The sequence below is a fragment of the Urocitellus parryii genome, chromosome 3 (assembly GCF_045843805.1).
Source record: "Urocitellus parryii isolate mUroPar1 chromosome 3, mUroPar1.hap1, whole genome shotgun sequence".
NCBI classification, from domain to species: Eukaryota; Metazoa; Chordata; class Mammalia; order Rodentia; family Sciuridae; genus Urocitellus; species Urocitellus parryii.
The window spans coordinates 96,684,818-96,706,809 of record NC_135533.1 but is presented as its reverse complement, the minus strand read 5'-3'; the positions used below and the strand labels follow the sequence as shown (position 1 = coordinate 96,706,809).

Genomic DNA, 21,992 nt, shown 5'->3' with positions numbered 1-21,992 from the left:
CATCACACCTTCTTTATTTGACCTTGAAGACTTTTCTAAAGTATGTCCTCAACCAACCTTCCCACCCTGCTCTGAAATTTTAACTCTCAGTTTTTCTGTAAGTGGCCCATAGATACACCTGATTCTTTACTGCTTCCCTGTATTTACTCCTAGTGTGATCTCCACTGGGAATGTCTCCCTCCATCTGAATCACATACATCTTTTAAGGTACTAAGCAACTCAAGACCTACCATTTCCTTGAAGTCCTACCCTAAGCCACATCTCACTTCTTCCAATTATAATAAGAACTTCTATCACATTAAATGTAAGTTATAAATAGATTTTGAAATTTTCTCAATTAATTTTGAAAAAAATTAAGAACACCTATTTTATTGAGCACTAGAACAGAATTGAATAATAACTGATATCAATGTCAACACATCTCTCTCATATACACACACATGCAATGTCCCTAGCCCCCAAACCTCTAGAATTATAAAACTCAGTAGGGTTTCAAAGGTTGTGTATCCTAAAAAAAAAAAAAAAAAAAAAAACTAGACATCTCTATTTTACAATTTTCTGTAGTGTCTACAATATAACATAACATTTAATTTTATGAAGTTATATATTTTTCTGATTTTTTTATGAATGTATATCTGATCTAGCTAACTTATCTGCTCCTTATAGAGTAACTTATTGTGGTACCTAATCCAAAAATAAACAGGTATGATTTATGTTTGATTTATCAATTGGCATCATTCTTCTTGATGTTTAAGTGTGCCATGACTTATAGTTAACCCTTTACTTAGAACTCATATCATACATGTTTGTGTCATTTACTTTCCAGAATCTCTCATACTTATTGGTTTCATTCCCAATACCCTTTCTGTGTGCCCTATGCTGAAAAAAAACAAAAAAAGAATATTCTCTTTTGAACAAAATTGGTTAGCATAGTGCCACGAATGAAAAAATAAGGGAATATGATTTTGTTCTAAACATAAGATTATAATTTAAACATATAGTTATAGACCTTAATAAGTTATTAACTTCTGTTTTAATCTATGAAAGAATACCTGCTATTTATAAAGTAAAACCATTTTTAATAATAATAATAACAATAATACCTCCCATAACTATTTCCAAGTGTGGTTCGCAAAACACCTCTATTAAAAGCACTTGGGCCCATCATTAAACATGCATATTTGCTCTACCCGCAAATCAGTATTTCTGAGGGTAGAACTCAAGAACCTGCAGTTACAATAAGAAATTGACTACCTTATGTTATATATAATTTCATGCTTTTTTTATTTTACAAAAGATATCTTAAATGTGCACTTCACAATATCTTTTAGAGGAGGTATGTGAGCTTCACTTTCAGAAGCACTTCTCTGGAACACGGTAAACTATGTAATATGTACAAGATCACAGAGTACAGTGCCGGGCATTCATTTACTCATTCACTAAACGTACATTTATTGAATGTTTACTAAGGCTCTATTCTAAGCACAGAGACATAAGTGACCCAAGCAAAGACCATGGTCTTTCTTAAAGGCTCATATTCTACTGAGACCCATTTGGGCAACATTACAAAGGTGTGAACTGGAGCTGGGCCCCAGCCTCTTAGTTGAGTCACTGTACCAATGGCCTGTTCACTAAAGTGTAACATATATCAAGCAGCATGCACAAACAAAATACAAATACAATAAACCAAGATTCATTCTGTAGACATCATGGAGAGTGGAAAGAATACAGGCTCCAGGAGGAAAACAGATTTTGAACATCTGAACACTCTGAACAAGTTATTTAAACCTCTAAGCTTCAGTTAACAGAATGTACCTATACCTACCTGGAAGGAGCAACGTGAAGGCTGAAGAGATAACAACAAGTAAAACGTCTAGCATAGGCCTAGACAGAGTAGGTACACAAAATTGGTTCTCTTTTTCTCCACAATCAAATCAGAATCTTGTCTGACAATACCATAACAAACCTAAAAAGTTAGATTTTAGACTGAGTGGAGGTCAACTGTACCGTTTGACTTAAATCCCATCATAGAACTGCTTTCATAAATTTTATCCCATACTATACATTTTATCCTCCTCTGGGATAAAAATGGCATATTACTCACTAGGGAAAAAAATACATTTTGAGTTTTTCCATTAGAGTACCAGGCTATGCTTGGAACATCACTCAATTTCCAGGGAGAAATACATGCGATAACCTCTAAAAAATTATGCATAATAATGTACCTTCTCTTCTCATCAAACTAACGTAATATCTATAAACAATAAATATAGCCACACTACTCCTTCCCTCTTCAATCTTGTTTTGCACCCTTTGTTGCTAGTTCACAATAAGCCAATAATACTGGCCTTCTTTTGATTCCTCAAACCTATCAGACTCTCTGGAATGGAGGGAGGCATCATGCATAGTTTTGCCAAGTTGGGTCCCTCCTGAAACATCAAGTCTTCAGAGAAACCTTCCCTAACTGATCATCCTGTAAAGATGAGGCTCCACTGTGAAGGGTGATGTGGCAAATTCTCCTAACAATAGAGCAACCTGGATTGGTTCCAATCAATCATCTGACAGCATGAAGTTATGCTGCAGCACAGATATACAGCTGTGCAGTTTGATAAAAGTTCACACACAACATGATACAATCCTGTGTGAGCATAAGCTAGCAAGCAAAATTATCCAGGGCTTCATAAGTGAACCCACCTATGAAGCTGCTGCTGAGAGGTTTAGGGAACTAACATATATTGCTGATAAGATAAGGGAAAACAACTTTCTTAAGAACTCCCAGTATGACCTGATTTCTTTAATCTGCTTTTATTTTTGGCTGTCCAACCACATTTTGTGAAGATACTTAGAAGTATGATAATGGTCTGAAGTATAATATTATAAATGCTAATAGCCCCCTGTACTCTTCTTCAGCACTCCTTTTATTGGTATGCAATGGGTATCTTCTGCTAATGCTTGTTCCCACTTGACAGTTCCAGGAGGGCAAGAACTACGCCTATCCTACAGTGTGCTTAATCCCAGTGCCTTCCTCAGTCCTTGGAATACATGCAATAACTTTTCACTGGTCCAATGAATGACCTAAAGAGAACTGTATCTAGGTGAAAGAGATACAGTACAGGGGAATTAAGTTTGCTTAATTTAATATACTTAAAAGTATATAAAACAATGTTTAAAGACACCATAGTAAGTGCTCAATAAATGTTATTATTTGCTTAGCTATAACAAAAATTACCCAAGTATGGTACCAAAGAAAAGGAAAGTTGTTGTTGACTGGTAAATTATAAGGCTGAGGACACACTGTATGGTTATCCCTTTCAGAAACAGTATGGTGTAGTATAGGAACCATGGAAAGGATAATGAAAGTCCTTCACTTCAGCAGTCTTTCATTCATTTTAGCACTTTTATAATTTTAAAAGACCCAGATGTTTTCACATATTCCCAATTGAATTCAGTGTCCTTAAAATCAGCACTCATTATTGTGCATGCTTGACCATATAAGAGACTATGGGATAAAATAAAGAGAAATATGTTCATGCTCCATTCTCTAAATAAGTAGAAAAACTCGTACTCTGAATATTTTAAGAAAAAGCCACACATTTTTTTCTGTGACTTATAAAAATGAAACAACAGAGGATGAAAGCACAAAAGAACTTATATCTTAAGACATTAAAATCCCACAGGTGTTTTGAACTAAAAAGAAATAAAGACTGCAAAAGAGAAGAGTTGAAGTCACTCCCCTTGGTTATCCCAACACTGCAGCACTATTTCCTAAAGAATTGACTGAACAAAGTGATTCAGGGAAAGAATACCTGCTAGAACAAGATTTGTAAGCCTACAAACTCAGTTTGTTTTGAAATGCATGCCTTTCAGTAATTTTATTTATTAGACTTCAGTATTCTTTTTTTTCTCTCACTTCATATTGTTTACCCCCAGACTCCATCTTTTAAAATCTAAACAACCACATTTTGTCCCTTTATATACTCCTTAGGAACTTACCAAGCAAATACTGGTGGCGAGAGATTGTCATAAAATGAAATAATTCTTTCACTGTCAAACTCTAACACATAAGACAAATCAGATTCGACTAAGCCTGAGGATTTAGGTAACAAATCTTCAAATACATAGTTACTTATAATATTCCAAAAGAAAAAAGAAACCCTCTGCTATGTACACATATTAAAAACCCTCTGCTATGTACACTCTGGCAAAAGTGAACATCTATGGTCTAATAAGCCATTCTACTTTACAAAAGAAATATTCCTAAATCACACAAAGGTTATTAAGTTTGGATAATATGATAAATGTGGGAAATGTGTTCACTACCTGATTTATTGCTTCTTTGTAAAAAAAGTATTCTTTTCATGGGACCATACTGAAATTTAGGCTTCAGTATAACTGTAATGAACACACTTCCATTTTACTTTAGTAAGTCATTTGCTTTCACTGGTTTCTTTTTAAAATTAATTCTAACTTAATCCTATAGGTTAATGAAGAGAAAAATTGTGTGGAATATAAAATTATTAACATTCTAAGAAGGATACCTACCTCAGGCCCTGTGATGTGCATCAGACCAGAAATAGCAGAGGCAATGGCATCATAACCAGCTCTTTGAGACATGGGGCCTGTCTGACCATAACCTAAAACAAGAAGAATAGACATGATCAGCACCATGCAGGGTGCACTATAACCATTTCACAATAGTGTGTTGAAACCATTTGTTTCCAGAAATCTTGCAGCATTTTGTTCCTACTTAGATCTATTCAATCCCTTAAAGGAGACACCAAGAATTCATTACAGTGTTCTACCCCAGAAAGTCAAAAACTGCTGATCCCACCTGCATAAGTGTTTTGTTTGGCCTGAAAACATCTTAAAATAATTTTATTTAGTTGCCAACAATTAAAAGTCAAGAGATAATACAAAAAATGCAAATTCTGGTTTTTGTTGAAAAATTAGAAAATAAATTCAAAGATAGGCTTAAATTTTTACATGACAAAAAAAACTTTTTTTCTTTTCTTTTTTCTTTGTTTATATTTTTTGCATTATAGTTATACATATATTGGGATTCATTTTGACATAATTATATAATCATGGAATTAATTTGCTCCAATTCAGTCCCCAATACTTCCTCTTTCCTTCCCCTCCTCCCTTCCCCTGTCCCCTTTCCTCTATTCTACTGGTATTTCTTCTATGTATTTATGGGGTTTTATAATTAGTGCATTATAGACATACAGAAAGGTAAAATTTACTGTGGTATATTCATATTCATATTCATATATACACATAGGTCAGTTTCATTCCACTATTCCTCCTTTTCCCGTCTCTCCTCCTTCCCCCTCAATTCCCTTCCTTTCTTCCACTGATCTCTCTTCATGGTGTGTCCTTCCCATACCCTTTTTATTTTTTCTTATTTTGGTCTACCTTTCACATATGAGAGAAAACATTTGAGCCTTGACTTTTGGGTCTGGCTTATTTCACAAAGCATGATGCTCTCCAGTTCCATCCATTTACCAGCAAATGCCATAATCATATTCACAATAACCTAAAAAAAAGTACTTGGGAATAAATCTAATCAAGGACATGAAAGACCTCTACAAATAAAAACTAGAGGCAGTCAGCGGCCACCATCCGGGAAAGCTGAAGGATACACCGCCACTCTCCTTCAGAGTGCGACATCAAAACAGGTCGGTGTCATTCAGCTCACCCCCCAGACAGCGGGAATTCGCATAAAATCTCTCCTAGGCTTGCCGGGAGAGGGAGTATCAAGCTGAGCCTCCATACAGGCTAGGGGGAAACCAGAGACACCTGACCTCCAACCCCTCCTCCCAGTAGCAGCCAAAAGGAAACCTGGCTAGCCAGCGCTGGGGGAGGGGCAAGCAGAAAAAATCAAAGTGATAGAGTGCCAGGGATCCCAGCAGCCTGCAGCAGGGCCCGGAGAGCCAGGCCAACTGATTCGCATGGCCTGCCCTGCGGCTACAGAAGGCGTGGCGCCTCAGTGAAGCCATTAATTGGCAAGCAGGGAGGTTAGGGAAGGCCAGTAGGTGGAATCCCACCAGCCAAGCCCACACGGACCCTTGGGCCGAGCACGGGTTCTCAGAAGGGGAAGGAAGCGGTACAGTCCCATCCCCCACAGAGGACACTCCACCGAGGCAGTCAGCGGCCACCATCCGGGAAAGCTGAAGGATACACCGCCACTCTCCTTCAGAGTGCAACATCAAAACAGCGGACACTCCATCCAGGCAGTCAGTGGCCACCATCCGGGAAAGCTGAAGAATACACCACCACTCTCCAACAGCTTGCAACATCAAAACAGCCAGCAGCAGGACCCCGGAGATCCAGGCCAACTGATTCGCGCGGCCTGCCCCGCAGCTACAGAAGGCGTGGCGCCTCAGAGAAGCCATTAATTAGCAAGCAGGGAGGTTAGGGACTGCCATTAGGTGGAATCCCGCCAGCCAAGCCCACCGCCCACGCCCGGAACAGGCCCAGCGATCTGCCAGCATTGTAGTCACGACACCCCAATTGGAATAGGGACAGAGCAGAGCCGCCTTCCACTCCCGGAACAGGCCCAGAGAGCCGCCAGCGTGGTAGACACGTCACCCCAATTGGAGTAGGGGCACAGCCGCCGCCCGCACCTGCAAGGGAGACTTTTCAAGTATACAAGAGCAACATAAATAAATAGGGGGTAAATTTCAAAACACAATAGTTGCACCAAGCAGAAAGAAACGCGAGCAGTATGAAAAGACAAGGAAAGAAAGGACCACAAGCAATGCAGGTCAACTCAACTTTAGAAGAGGTAATAGATGCAACAGATGGAATATCAGATAAAGAGTTCAGGATATATATGCTTCAGATGATCTGGAGTCTCAAGGAAGACATGAGACAGCAAAATCAGACAATGAAAGATCACATTGACAAACAAATCCAGGAAGTAAAAGATCAATTTCACAGGGAGATAGAGGTAATAAAAAACAAACAAATTGAAATTCTAGAAATGCAGGAAACAATAAACCAACTTAAAAACTCAATTGAGAATACTACCAGCAGAGTAGATCACTTAGAAGAGAGAACATCAGACAATGAAGACAAAGTATTTCAACTGGAAAAGAACATAGACAGCTCAGCAAGTCTGCTAAGAAACCATGAGCAGAACATCCAAGAATTATGGGACAATATCAAAAGACCAAATTTAAGAGTCATTGGGATACAGGAAGGCACAGAGCTCCATTCCAAAGGAATAAACAGTCTATTCAGTGAAATAATACGAGAAAACTTCCCAGAATTGAAGATTGAGACAGAATCCCAAATCCTAGAAGCCTACAGGACGCTGAATGTGCAAAATCATAAGAGATCCACACCTAGACACATTATAATGAAGATGTCCAACATACAGAATAAGGAGAGAATTTTAAAAGCTGCAAGAGAAAGAAAGCAGATTACATTTAGGGGTAAACCAATCAGGATAACAGCTGATCTCTCAACACAGACTCTGAAAGCTAGAAGATCCTGGAATAACATATTTCAAACACTGAAAGACAATGGGCTCCAACCAAGAATCGTGTATCCGGCGAAATTAAGCGTCAGGTTAGAAGATGAAATTAAAACCTTCCACAATAAACAAAAGTTAAAAGAATTCGCAGCTAGAAAACCATCTCTTCAAAAAATCCTTGGCAAAACATTACAGGAAGAGGAAATGGAAAACAACATTGAAAACCAACAATGGGAGGTAGGACAGTAAAGGGGGGAAAGTAGTCAAAGAGGATAACAAATCAGGTTTAGTAACATCAATAAACAAATATGGATAGAAGAACAAACCATATCTCAATAATAACCCTAAATGTTAATGGCTTAAACTCACCAATTAAGAGACACAGGCTAGTAGAATGGATCAAAAAACAAGACCCAACAATATGCTGTCTACAGGAGACGCATTTGATAGGAAAAGATATACATAGACTGAAGGTGAATGGTTGGGAAAAATCATATCACTCATATGGACCGCGGAAACAAGCAGGAGTGTCCATACTCATATCTAATAAAATAGATTTCAAGCCAAAGCTAATCAAAAGGGATATAGAAGGACACTTCATACTGCTCAAGGGAACCATACACCAACAAGACATAACAATCATAAATATATATGCCCCAAATAATGGTGCAGCTGTATTCATCAAGCAAACTCTTCTCAAGTTCAAGAGTCTAATAGACCAACATACAATAATCATGGGAGACTTAAACACACCTCTCTCACCACTGGACAGATCTTCCAAACAAAAGTTAAATAAGGAAACTATAGAACTCAATAACACAATTAACAACCTAGACTTAATTGACATATATAGACTATACCACCCAACATCAAGTAGCTACACTTTTTTCTCAGCAGCACATGGAACCTTCTCAAAAATAGACCATATACTATGTCACAGGGCAACTCTTAGACAATACAAAGGGGTAGAGATAATACCATGCATCTTATCTGATCATAATGGAATGAAACTGAAAATCAATGATAAAAGAACAAAGGAAAAAGCAAGCATCACCTGGAGAATGAACAATAGGTTGCTGAGTGATCAATGGGTTTTAGAAGACATCAAGGAGGAAATTAAAAAATTCCTAGAGTTAAATGAAAACACAGACACAACATATCGGAATCTATGGGACACATTGAAAGCAGTTCTAAGAGGAAAATTCATTGCTTGGAGTTCATTCCTCAAAAAAAGAAAAAACCAACAAATAAATGATCTCATACTTCATCTCAAAATCCTAGAAAAAGAAGAGCAAAACAACAGCAAAAGAAGTAGAAGGCAAGAAATAATTAAAATCAGAGCTGAAATTAATGACATTGAAACAAAAGAAACAATTGAAAAAATTGACAAAACTAAAAGCTGGTTCTTTGAAAAAATAAATAAAATTGACAGACCCTTAGCCATGCTAACGAAGAGAAGAAGAGAGAGAACCCAAATTACTAGCATACGGGATGAAAAAGACAATATCACAACAGACACTTCAGAAATACAGAAGATAATCAGAAATTACTTTGAATCCTTATACTCCAATAAAATAGAAGATAGTGAAGGCATAGATAAATTCCTTGAGTCCTATGATCTGCCCAGATTGAGCCAGGAGGATATAGACAACCTAAACAGACCAATAACAATAGAGGAAATAGAAGAAACCATCAAAAGACTACCAACTAAGAAAAGCCCAGGACCGGATGGGTATACAGCAGAGTTTTACAAAACCTTTAAAGAGGAACTAACACCAATACTTTTCAAGCTATTTCAGGAAATAGAAAAAGAGGGAGAACTTCCAAATTCATTCTACGAGGCCAACATCACCCTGATTCCGAAACCAGACAAAGACACATCAAAGAAGGAAAACTACAGACCAATATCTCTAATGAACCTTGACGCAAAAATCCTCAATAAAATTCTGGCGAATCGGATTCAAATACATATCAAAAAATTATACATCATGATCAAGTAGGATTCATCCCTGGGATGCAAGGCTGGTTTAATATACGGAAATCAATAAATGTTATTCACCACATCAATAGACTTAAAAATAAGAACCATATGATCATCTCAATAGATGCAGAAAAAGCATTCGACAAAGTACAGCATCCCTTTATGTTCAAAACGCTAGAAAAATTAGGGATAACAGGATCATACCTCAACATTGTAAAAGCAATCTATGATAAGCCACAGGCCAGCATCATTCTGAATGGAGAAAAATTGAAGGCATTCCCTCTAAGATCTGGTACAAGACAGGGATGCCCTCTCTCACCACTTCTGTTCAACATAGTCCTCGAAACACTGGCCAGAGCAATTAGACAGTCAAAAGAAATTAAAGGCATAAAAATAGGAAAAGAAGAACTTAAATTATCACTATTTGCAGATGATATGATTCTATACCTAGCAGACCCAAAAGGGTCTACAAAGAAGCTATTAGAGCTAATAAATGAATTCAGCAAAGTGGCAGGATATAAGATCAACACGCATAAATCAAAGGCGTTCCTGTATATGAGCGACAAATCCTCTGAAACGGAAATGAGGACAACTACTCCATTCACAATATCCCCCCAAAAAATAAAATACTTGGGAATCAACCTAACAAAAGAGGTGAAAGATTTATACAATGAAAATTACAGAACCCTAAAGAAAGACATAGAAGAAGACCTTAGAAGATGGAAAAACATACCCTGCTCATGGATAGGCAGAACTAACATCATCAAAATGGCGATATTACCAAAAGTTCTCTATAAGTTCAATGCAATGCCAATCAAAATCCCAACAGCATATCTTGTAGAAATAGATAAAAGAATCATGAAATTCATATGGAATAATAAAAGACCCAGAATAGCAAAAACAATACTAAGCAGGAAGTGTGAATCAGGCGGTATAGCGATACCAGACTTCAAACTATACTACAGAGCAATAGTAACAAAAACAGCATGATACTGGTACCAAAACAGGCGGGTGGACCAATGGTACAGAATAGAGGACACAGTAACCAATCCACAAAACTACAACTATCTTATTTTTGATAAAGGGGCTAAAAGCATGCAATGGAGGAAGGATAGCATCTTCAACAAATGGTGCTGGGAAAACTGGAAATCCATTTGCACCAAAATGAATCTGAATCCCTATCTCTCACCGTGCACAAAAGTTAACTCAAAATGGATCAAGGAGCTTGATATTAAATCAGAGACACGGCATCTGATAGAAGAAAAAGTTGGTTATGATCTACACGCTGTGGGATCGGGCTCCAAATTCCTCAATAGGACACCCATAGCGCTAGAGTTAACAAATAGAATCAACAAATGGGACTTACTCAAACTAAAAAGTTTTTTCTCAGCAAAAGAAACAATAAGAGAGATAAATAGGGAGCCTACATCCTGGGAACAAATCTTTACTCCACACACTTCAGATAGAGCCCTAATAACCAGAATATACAAAGAACTCAAAAAATTAGACAATAAGATAACAAATAACCCAATCAATAAATGGGCCAAGGACCTGAACAGACACTTCTCAGAGGAGGACATACAATCAATCAACAAGTACATGAAAAAATGCTCACCATCGCTAGCAGTCAGAGAAATGCAAATCAAAACTACCCTAAGATACCATCTCACTCCAGTAAGACTGGCAGCCATTAGGAAGTCAAACAACAATAAGTGCTGGAGAGGTTGCGGGGAAAAGGGCACTCTTGTTCATTGCTGGTGGGACTGCAAATTGGTGCAGCTAATTTGGAAAGCAGTATGGAGATTTCTCGGAAAGCTGGGAATGGAACCACCATTTGACCCAGCTATTCCCCTTCTCGGTCTATTCCCTAAAGCCCTAACAAGAGCATGCTACAGGGACACTGCTACATCGATGTTCATAGCAGCTCAATTCACGATAGCAAGACTGTGGAACCAGCCTAGATGCCCTTCAATAGATGAATGGATAAAAAAAATGTGGCATTTATACACTATGGAGTATTACTCTGCATTAAAAAATGACAAAATTATAGAATTTGGAGGGAAATGGATGGCATTAGAGCAGATTATGCTAAGTGAAGCTAGTCAATCTTTAAAAAACAAATACCAAATGACTCCTTTGATATAAGGGGTGTAAACAAGGACAGGGTAGGGATGAAGAGCTTGAGAAGAATATTTACAGTAAACAGGGATGAGAGGTGGGAGGGAAAGGGAGTGAGAAGGGAAATTGCATGGAAATGGAAGGCGATCCTCAGGGTTATACAAAATGTCATATAAGAGGTAAGGAGGGGTAAGTCAAGAGAATACAAATGGAAGACATGATTTACAGTAGAAGGGGTAGAGAGAGAAAAGGGGAGGGGAGGGGAGGGGAGGGGAGGGGGGATAGTAGACAATAGGACAGACAGCAGAATACATCAGACACTAGAAAGGCAATATGTCAATCAATGGAAGGGTAACTGATGTGATACAGCAATTTGTATACGGGGTAAAAGCGGGAGTTCATAATCCACTTGAATCAAACCGTGAATATGATGTATTAAGAACTATGTAATGTTATGAACGACCAATAAAAAAAAAAAAAAAAACTAGAGAACAGTGAAGAAATTAATTGAAGATGACACATGAAGTTGGAAAGAACTCCCACCCACATTCTTAGATAGGCAGAATTAATATTATCAAAATGGTATTACACAGATTGAATGCATTCCCCATCAAAATACCAATGGCATTCTTCACAGAATTAGAAAAAAAAAAGTTCTAAAATTCATTTGAAAGAATAAGAGACCCAGAATAGCCAAAGCAATCCTAGGCAAGAAGAGTAATGCTAGAGGCATCACCATACTGGACCTCAAATATACTACAGAGTTATGAAAAGAAAAAAAATCAGCATGGAACTGGCACCAAAATAGAAATGAAGACCAATGAAATAGAACAGAAGACACAGAGACAAAGCCACCCTGATACAGTCATCTGATACTCAACAAAGATGCCAAAAACAAACATTGGACAAATGATAGCCTTTTTTAACAAATGGTGCTGGGGAACCTGGATATCCATATGTAGAGAAATGAAAACAATCCCTATCTCTCACCTCACACAAAAGTCAACTCAAAGTGGATCCAAGATCTAGGATCCACTAGGAATTAGATCAGAAACTCTGCAACTGCCAGATAAAATGTAGGTTAACACTCTAATATATTGTTAAGGAACCAACTTCCTTAACAACACTCCTAAAGGGCAACAATCTTGAACTAAGAGCTCTCCCCTTTGCACAAGACAAGAACACGTCAGCCTGCCAGGAGCTCTACCACTCCTTACTCCTGAACTTCTCAACTTGATTCACTCATCTAACTTACCTCCCATGCCCCAGTTGACATTTACAACTCTTGATCTGCACATGACAATATACAAACAAGCAAAGCAGTGTCTCCATAGATTCTTATATTTTCTCAAGTATGAAAAGAAAACATAGATAATAAATTGAGAAATTGGACATTAAAAGCCTTAATGCTAAACCCAAGGCCAACACCATTCTAAATGGAGAAAAATTGAAAGCATTCCCTCTAAAAACAGGAACAAGACAAGGATGCCCTCTTTTACCACTTCTATTCAACATTGTCCTTTAAATTCTAGCCAGACCAATTAAGCAAAAGAAGTAAATTAAATGGATATGAATAGGAAAAGAACAGCTCAAAGTATTCCTATTTGCCCACAACATGATTCTATATTTAGAAGACCCAGAAACTCCAACAGAAAACTTCTAGAACTCATAAATGAATTCATTAAAGTAGCACGATATAAAAATAACACCAATAAATCAACTGTGTTCCTATACAACAATGATGAATCAGCTGAAAAAAATTAGAAAAACTGTCCCATTCATAGTAGCCTCAAAAAAAGTAAAATACTCGGGATTCAAACTAACGAAAAAGGTGAAAGAAGTCTAGAATCCAAGCTATAAAACACTACAGAAAGAAACTAAAGAAGACCTTAAAAGATGGAAAGATGGATCCACAGAGTTAATATCATCGAAATGGCCATACTACCAAAAGCATTATACAGATTCATTGTAACTCCTATTAAAATTCCAGTGATATTCTTCATTAAAATAGAAAAGACAGTCATGAAATTCATTTGGAAATATAAGAGGACCAGAATATAGCCAAAGCAATCTTTAGCATGAAAAATGAAGCAGGAGGCATCACAATACCAGACTTTAAATTATACTACAGGGCTATAGTAACAAAAACAGCATGATATTGGCACAAAAAAATAGGCATAAAGACCAATAGAACAGAATGAAAAACACAGAGACAAACCCACATAAATATAGTTATAGCATAACAGACAAAAGCAACACAAACACACACTGGAGAAAAGATAGCTTCTTCAACAAAATGGTGCTGAGAAAAATGGAAATCCAGATGAGTAGAATGAACTTGAACCCCTATCTTTCACCCTACACAAAACTCAACTCAAACTGGATCAAAGACCTATGCATTAGACCAGAGACCTTGTGTCTGCTAGAAAAAAAATGTAGGCCTAACACTCCATCATGTAGGCTTAGGAACCTAATTTCTCAACAAGACTCCTAAAGCACAAATCAAGAATCAGTGAATGGAATGGTATCAAACTAAAAAACTTCTTCACAGCAAATGAAACAATCAAGAATATGAGAGAGCCTACAGAGTGGGAGAAAATCTTTGCCACCTGCATCTCCAACAGAGCACTAATCTCTAGGATATATAAAACAAAAATTCAAAAGAGTTAACACAAAAAAATAAAATAAATCAATAAATAGGCTAAGGAACTGAGCATGTACTTCACAGAAGAAGAAATGCAAATGGTCAACAAATATATTAAAATATGTTCAACATCTCTAGCGATTAGAGAAATGCAAATTAAAACTACACTGAGATTCCATCTCTAGTTAGAATGGCAATCATCAAGAATACAAGCAACAATAAATGTTGGCAAGGATGTGGGGGGAAACATACACTCATACATTGCTGGTGGGACTGCAAATTGATGCAACCACTATGGAAAGCATTTCAGAAAACCTGAAATGGAACCACCATTTGACCCAGCTATCCCATTCCTCGGTTTATACCCAAAGGACATAAAATCAGCATATTATAGTGACACAGACATGTCAATGTTTACAGCAGCTCAATTCATAATAGCTAAGCTATGGAACCAACTTAGGTGCCCTTCAACAGATGGATGAATGAATAAAGAAAATGTGGTACACATACACAATGGAATATTATTCAGGCAAAAGAAGAATGAAATTATGGTATTTGCTGATAAATGGATGGAACTGGAGACTATCATGTAAGTGAAATAAGCCAAACCCAAAAAACAAAAGCCAAATGTTCTCTCTGTAGATGCTGACACACAATGGTGGGGTTGGAGGGGAAGGAGTAGAAGTTCATTGGATTAGACAAAGGAAATGAAGGAAAGGGAGGGTAATGGGAATAGAAAAGACCGTAGAATGAATCTGACATAACTTCCCTATGCTCATATACGAATACTCCACCAATGAAATGCCACATCATTTTCAACCATAAAAATGGGATCCTTATTAGAATAAGTTATATTCCGTGTACGTATATCAAAATATACTCTACTGTCATGTATATCTAGAAAGAACAAAATAAAAATTTTTAAAGTGAAAAAACAGTAATTGGACATAAATAAAACAATTACATTTTCTAACAGTGCTTTTTAAGGTGTCGCATTTTTTTCTTCCTTCTGTCTTTCCTTCCTTCCTCCCATCCTTCCTTACTTCTTTCCTTCTGAGGAGTGAGGGGGCATCAGCAAGAATCATGAGAACACAAGAATTCTTCTCTCCTGCTCTCCTCAGTCTTGGTATTTATTGCTCAGTAATAAAAATTATGTCGGGTGCTACATGAGTCTGTCTCCAAATCCATCAACCAGAGAGGGAATAAACTGCCTTCTATACCCATTATTCCCTGTTCTAGAAGTTTCAGAAAAAGGGTTCCCTGAGGCCTTGCTTCACTTGCCACCTGAAATGTTCCCTCCACCTCACTCCCTGGCATCCTGAAGGCCTCTATTCAAATGTCTCTTATCAGAGAGACTGCCCTGATGACCTTTTATAAGAGCACCTTCACTTTGCACTTTCAATTCCTCTTACCCAATTATATTTGTCTTCATAGTCCTTATCATCAGATATATATATATATATATATATATATATATATATATATATATATATATAATCTACTTATACATTTATTGATTTATGTTGTCTCTTCTATTTGAATCACGGCTGTATCCTCACTATCTAGGACAGTGTTCAATAACATTTATTGACTAAGAATAAATGAATACTTGTTATTCAAAATTTTAAAAAAAAACTATAAAATATAAGTGAATAAAGTAACTAGAATATGTAAATGACTAATAACCAACTAACCTAACCAGATGCATTTGCTACCAGAAACAGTCTTTGTCAGAAATGTCAGCATGTAAAACAAAAATCCTCAGAAAAAAATCATCACTTATTATTAATAAATAAAATTGTTTAAGATTAATTCATATTTGTCATTTTTAATGACAGAGAAGACTTCAAAACACATCTCTCCTTATGTTTTATTATGAAAAATTTCAAACAAAAATAGAATTTATAATAAGCCATCAAGCCAACTTCAATAATCATTTATTCATAGCCAATCTTCTTTCATTATACTTAGCTTTCTATTAAAACTACTGTATGAAGAAAAAATAATAAAATTTAAAAAAAAAAAAACTCATGTCTTGATTCAGGTAAAAGTTTTTCTCCCCATTTCAAAACAAAATGTGTAAATTCTGAACTATTACTTTTTAAATCTTTAAAAAAGCAAAAAGGGGATGTAAAGTACAAGTCAATGTTCCCAATGCAGAGATATAGAAATTTATCCCAAGCTTTAAAGAATGAAAAGTTTGCTAGTTTGTAGCTATAAACAGTACCCTATCCCACTTACAGTCTTGGATACAGTGGTTTTCAAACCACAAGTGGTTCTCAGCATTGAACTGGCCTTTCAGAGCAAAGAGAAGCTGCCACCAAAAGGCAGGAATGCTCTGTACTCCTGAACCACCTTTTATCTCAACAGGAAGTCAAGGATTAAGTTTCAGTCCACTCAAGGTTATGAAAATCAATAGGTGCTTCTGGCCAGCAGCCCAAATCCCTCAGACAGGGATAGACCTACCCCCCACCACCACCATTAGCACTGCTCTAAATGTTACCTTCTAAATAAAGGCCTGTAGGAAAATGTGCTCAGAAAAACAAATAGCTTACTAAATAAAAATGCACCATAATAGTTCCCTTATGGTACAAATTCTCATTTTGTTCTGCTTACAAGAGGGAGGCACAAATATCCTAATTACTTTAAATTGCAACTTCCCTGTATTTCTATTAAAGAAATATACAAATAGTTACTCTCACTGGAAGCAGTAGACATAATGAAAAAAAAAATAGAATGAGTTTTAGGGTTGAAAAAAGTCTGAATTCAAATTACAATTTTGCCAATCTTTAAATCTTTGATAATTCATTTAATTTCCCTAAACCTCAACATATTTATCTGAAAAATGGCAATATTCACATTTATCTCACAGATACATTATGGGGATTCAATTTGATAAGACAGCAAAACAAAGTACATTTTAGGGCTGGGGCTGTAGCTCAGTGGCAGAGTGCTTGCCTAGCATGTGTGAGGCACTGGGTTTGATCCTTAGCACCACATAAAAATAAACAAATAAAATAAAGGCATTCTGACCATCTACAACTACAAAAAAGATTATTAAAAAAGTACATTTTACATTGAGCATTAAATTTATCAATGTATCAATAAATATGCATTAATCAATGTACTAATAATATAGTAGCTTATATTTTTCATAAAATATTGATAATAACAAAAAGAAAACTGCCTTGAGGTGTGTTGAAATAATGAAAATAGAGTCTCAGCATTTAAATTGCGTTGTTTAATAATCTGTAAAAATTGAAAATTTTTGTACTTAGAATCTTACACTTATTCATTTAAAGAAGCTAACAACAATTGTATATATATGTATGTTTTATATAGATAGATAGATAGATAGATATTTCTGTAATATCAGTAACAATTATTCCACTCTTTCACCTTATTCTTACCTTAACTATTTGAATACTGGCAACTAATACTATCAACAAATATTTATGACAATAAATAGAGTTTAAAAACAGCTATTTTGACAATGTCAAAATAGTAGTTTGCTAAGATTACTCTGTTGACAATGGACAGATTGGATTTATTGAAAGAAAAGTTTAATAAGGAGCTGAAAAATAGATGAGCATGAGATCCAATTAGTTCTAATTGTATGTTTAGATTTAAAATTTCAAAAACAGCTATGTTCAAATTCAAATTAAAGAGGAAAAATCTAAACACATCAGTTCTTTATAGCCAAGTAAGGGAACAAGGCAAATTAAAGAGGTTGTGGAGAGAAACACTAGGCACACATTCTTCCCCCAACCTCTGACTTACATGCATTTTAAGGAGCAATCTTGCCATCTTGTGGCTGTTAGGAACATTGACTATAAGGTAAAACTTTTATTTTCAGAAATGTAAGTAAAAATGTGGGGGAAAGAAACTGAAGTGAAAAGATTTCCTATCTCTTACTATTTATACTGAATCCCAAATGATCTGGTCTGCCTACTTCTAGTTGCACTCATTTTTCTTAATTGTATCTACCTTTGGTGCTCTTGCTTCCCATAACTCCTGTCATCTCCTACAGTGCTCAATACCCTGTCTATCCATGGCTGTTACCCTTTGGAAAGTCACAAATATCTTTGACAAACTGGTGAGAGGCTATGAATTCTGCCCAGAAGAAAGTAATTGAATGTATGTGCCTACTCTTAGAACCCATCATGCACCCTTGGGTAAACTGTCAGGCTAAGGACCCTCAATAGGTAATTGCTGCTAGGACATCTCTCCTGACAGGAACCAATTCAAGAGCAGCTTTGAGGCTTCCCAGCAACCAAGAGCTTCAGGATGGAGCTTTTGCCTGATAATAAAAGGAAAAAAAGAGAGCAAAAGAAAATTTCTCATCTACACTATTTCATTAGCCTCCTATATCTGGTCTCCTTACCTTATTCTTGTCTTTTGTGATCACGCTGATTTTTTTATGTAAATCAGAGTGTATTATTTTCCAACCAAAGCTTTCTAGAGACTTTCTAACTCAGAATAAATTCAGACCCCTTATCCTGACTTAGGGAGCCCTGCATGGATTGATCACTGCCTGTTTCTAGTCTCAGCTCCTCAATTTCCCCACTGCCCTATCTAAAGTCCTGTGTTAGTCAGCTTTTCATTGTTGTGACCAAAATACCTGGCAAGACTAACTTACAGGAGAAAAAGTTTACTCGGGCTCACAGTTTCAGAGGTCTCAGTCCATAGACAAGGTATCAGTCCATAGGTAGGCAACTCCATTACTCTGGGCCCAAGATGAAGCAGCACATCATCTGGGAAAGGCCCAGAGGTGCAAAGCTGCTCTGCTTATGGCAGGGTCAGGAAGCACAGAGTGAGAGGGGAAGGGGCTGCAGGGAAGATGCACACTCCCAGGGCACACTCCCTGTAACCCATCTCCTCCCGTCATGCCCCACTTGCCTATTACCACTCAGTCAGTCCATTCAAACTAGGATGGACTGATTAGGTTGAAGCTCTCACAATCCAATCACTTGACCTCTCAGTATACCTACTGCATTAACAGGAACTTTGGGGGGATAGCTTATATTCAACCATAACAATGTGAATAAATACACTTGGGAAATAGAAAAAATAGTTAATACAACTGACTATAAGACAAAGATTAAATCTGTACTTTCTCAAGTAATATCTGAAATAACCTGTTGAGAGTAGAGAACAGAATGGAAAAGTGAAGACAACTAAATTTCTAGTTTAGACTATTGATATTTACCAATAGTTCAGATTTGCCTCCCTGTCTTCTTATTTTCAATGTTTTAATTAAATTCATCAATTTCATGCTCCAAACAAGATATTGGCAACATCTATAGATAGAATAATAATGACAATATTTATGGAGGTATTGGCATTAAGCACTCTGCTGGATTTTTGTCAATTAGGTTACTTAATCCACACAATAACTCTGCAAGTTAGGAACTCTTAGCTACTTTTTACAATTATAAAAACTGAGACTTAAAAAGGTTAAGTCCAAATAGGCAAGGCTTTTTAATTCCTCTGGGCCTCTGCACAGGCCAATTTACTTGTGACCTAGTCAATAGTGGGCCTTTTTAGATAAAAAAGAAGGAGGTTTCAAAGAAGACTAGGACCTATGCTGGTAGTAATAAGCAATATGTTTAAAATTAATACCATGGTTATCAGCTAGATTGCTAATACTAATATTCCAGCAGCTACAGAAATTCCAATAGACCATTTACTTGAAAGAACAGAAGGCAATAAAATATTTTACAATAAATAATGTAATTCTTGAAAAATGTATGTAAATATATAGACTTTGCTTCCTTCTCTACTCATTTTCTATGTGAAGGGTGTTTCTTGTTGTTGTTGTTGTTGTTGTTGTTGTTGTATTAGACACTCTACCACCATGTCCCCAGGTCTGAAGGATGTTTCTGAATTAAAATAATAGGATATAAACTCACAGTGCATTTTATTTTTTAAAAAACAATATTTATTTTTTTGTCTACTAAAAAGGACTAGAAGCAAAAACTAGTTCAGTAGCCCGGAATATTCTTAGTATCCAGGCTATGGGTCTCTAAATATTACTTTCCACAAAAAGGAACTAAGAGTCCTCAGGGAAATGTCTGATTCCTAAATGGAACAGGAAATGTACAAAATTCTCCTGGAATCAATGTTACTATAAATGAAGGAAGCTACCAAAGACATTCATCATGTAAAAAAAAAAAAAAAAAAAAAATGCAGAAGCCAACTTGAAAAAGCCTTCACTGGCCAAAAATGAAAAGGTGAAAATCAATATGGATAATAACCACAATGGATTGAAACACATCAAGTATGTTAAATTCTGTATACTGTAAGGAATAAATTCATTATTTTAACAACTAGTAAATAAAGAATTTTTTTTTACATCTACCCTGCCTTTAAGTGAACTATACCTTAAGGTAATCAAATGGTTGATGATTTGCTTTATAGAGATCTTCCAACCAATATATGAAAGAACAGCAAAGTTAGAAAAGCATTACTTTATAATTTCTAATAAATGTATAGATCTAAGCCATTATCATTAATGGCTGCCAACATCACAAAAAGATCCATATCTAGACATGATGTGCCCTATAGTAGAACAACACACCACTTTCTACCAAGTACTCTTTTTTTTCCCTTTTGTGGTGCTGGGGATTAAATCAAGGGCCTTGTGAATTCAAGGCAAGCACTCTACCAACTGAGCTATATCCCCAGCCCTCTATCATGTATTCTTTTTTTTAATATTTTTTAGTTGTAATTGGGCACAATACCTTTATTTTGTTTATTTATTTTTATGTGGTGCTGAGGATTGAACCCAGGGCCTCGCACGGGCTAGGCTAGTGCTCTACAGCTGAGCCACAACCATAGCCCTAAACAGAAAAAAAAAAAAAAAAAAATCTGATCAAGCTTATAGATTTGTTGATTTATTACAAAGAAAAAAATAAGAATTTAAAGATCATGGTAATGTAATTAGCAAAATACAAAAAATACAACAGGATTAATGAACTAGTATTTAAACAAGAAAAAAGAGATTGAGCAGGAACCATAAGTCAAATGAGACAATTACAATGATTTGCCTTCATTTGGAGCCCAACTCAAATTACACACTGTAAAAAAAAAAGAGAGAGAGAGAGAGAGAAGAAGGAGGAGGAGGAGGAGGAGGAAGAGCAAGAGGAAGAGAAAGGAGAAAGAGAACGGTGAAAATCTGAATACCATCTGCACAGTTAATGGGAATTATTGTTTGTATTTACATGTAATAATGGTATTGGCATGTAAACTTTAAGGAGAGTCCTTCTCTATTAAATATATCCTGAAATGTTTACAAAGAAAATTTTATAGACTGAAATAAGATTTTAAATTCAGAAGGGGGAGCAAAAATAGATTTGCAGATAAAACAAGATCAGCCACCAATTGGTCATTATTGAGCAGCATACTAAGATCCATTATATGCTTCTTTCCAAGGAATTTAAATTTTTTTTCACAATAATATGTTTAAAATAATAAATTCTAAAGTTATATATAAATTTCATTTCCTATGTCTAAAAGTACACCAAGGAATATTAGAGTTGAATGAGTCTGGGGCAAAATTTCTTGCTTTACAGATGAGAAAACTGAGATCCAGAGAGGTTAAATAACTTGTCCAATTAACAGCAAAACTAGAACTAATGCTCAATTTTTTAGTTTTCCAATCTGCTTCTACTTCATCTGAACAGTAGAGTTTATACTGTATTGTGAAGATTCTCCTTAGCCACTTAAGGTCAGTTTTCTTAAAAGCATTTTAGGTTTCTTACTTGTTT

At 36.2% G+C, this 21,992-nt stretch overlaps 1 protein-coding gene across 1 annotated transcript in view; it reads right to left on the bottom strand.

Annotated features, from left to right (window-relative positions):
- The window catches only part of Sugct (succinyl-CoA:glutarate-CoA transferase), a 694,122-nt gene that overhangs the window by 583,315 nt on the left and 88,815 nt on the right, over positions 1-21,992 (bottom strand). The window contains exon 7 of the mRNA XM_026387616.2: positions 4,543-4,634. Coding sequence (XP_026243401.1) covers positions 4,543-4,634 — 92 coding nt within the window. The remainder of the gene's footprint in view (positions 1-4,542; positions 4,635-21,992) is intronic.